Here is a 730-nt window from a genome sequence, read left to right as displayed (position 1 = left end):
TGGGGACTCCAGGCACCGGGAGGATCCCGTGGGATGGGGGGGCTCTGAGCATCGGGGGTGTTGTGGGAGGGCTCCAGACACTGGGGGGACCCCCACGCTGCCGTGGACATCCCAGACCCCCCCGTACCCCCCTCCAGGTCCGGTCTGTACGTGGTCGGCCCCGAGTCAGCGGGAGCCCACCCAGGTCCCGCCTGCTACCGCAAAGGTGAGTGAGTGACCCCCCTGACACCCCCCTGACACCCCCCTGACACCCCCCTGACACCCCACTGGCACACAGGGGGTCCCCTGACGGTCACGGACGCCAACCTGGTGCTGGGCCGGCTGCTCCCCGAGTACTTCCCGCGGATCTTCGGGCCGGGCGAGGACCAGCCCCTGTGCCGGGACACCGCCGTGGCGGCTTTCCGGGACCTGGCGGCCACCATCGGGGCCTTCCAGAGCGCCACTGGGGGCACTGGGGACGCTGCCACCGGCTCCGACACCAGCGCCGGCTCCGGTGGCACCGGTGGCACCGGTGGCACCGGCTCTGGTGGTGGCACCGGCTCTGGTGGTGGCACCGGTGTCGCCCCGTCGGTGGAGGAGGTGGCCCTGGGCTTCATCCGGGTGGCCAACGAGGCCATGTGCCGGCCCATCCGCGCCCTCACCCAGGTGGGTGCCCTCATCGGGGGGGGGCTCTGGGGCACCGGGGGTGTCCCGAGGGGATGTGGGGGGCTCCAGGCACCGGGAGGATCCC

The 730-nt window shown here is 73.2% G+C and overlaps 1 protein-coding gene across 1 annotated transcript; it reads left to right on the top strand.

Moving 5' to 3' along the window:
- Positions 1 to 115: 115 nt before the first annotated feature.
- LOC113980270 (5-oxoprolinase-like) lies at positions 116 to 645 on the top strand (the record flags this gene model as incomplete). The annotated part of the gene is made up of 2 exons (XM_027707505.1): positions 116 to 205; positions 278 to 645. Coding segments are annotated over 2 exons (458 nt in total), but the record flags the coding sequence as incomplete, so codon positions are not given.
- Positions 646 to 730: the final 85 nt, after the last annotated feature.

Source organism: Neopelma chrysocephalum, unplaced genomic scaffold (genome assembly GCF_003984885.1).
Source record: "Neopelma chrysocephalum unplaced genomic scaffold, ASM398488v2 Primary Assembly neopelma1_93384, whole genome shotgun sequence".
Lineage (NCBI taxonomy): Eukaryota > Metazoa > Chordata > Aves > Passeriformes > Pipridae > Neopelma > Neopelma chrysocephalum.
Note: the sequence above shows the minus strand (reverse complement) of the source record. Positions and strands in the feature narration are given on the sequence as shown.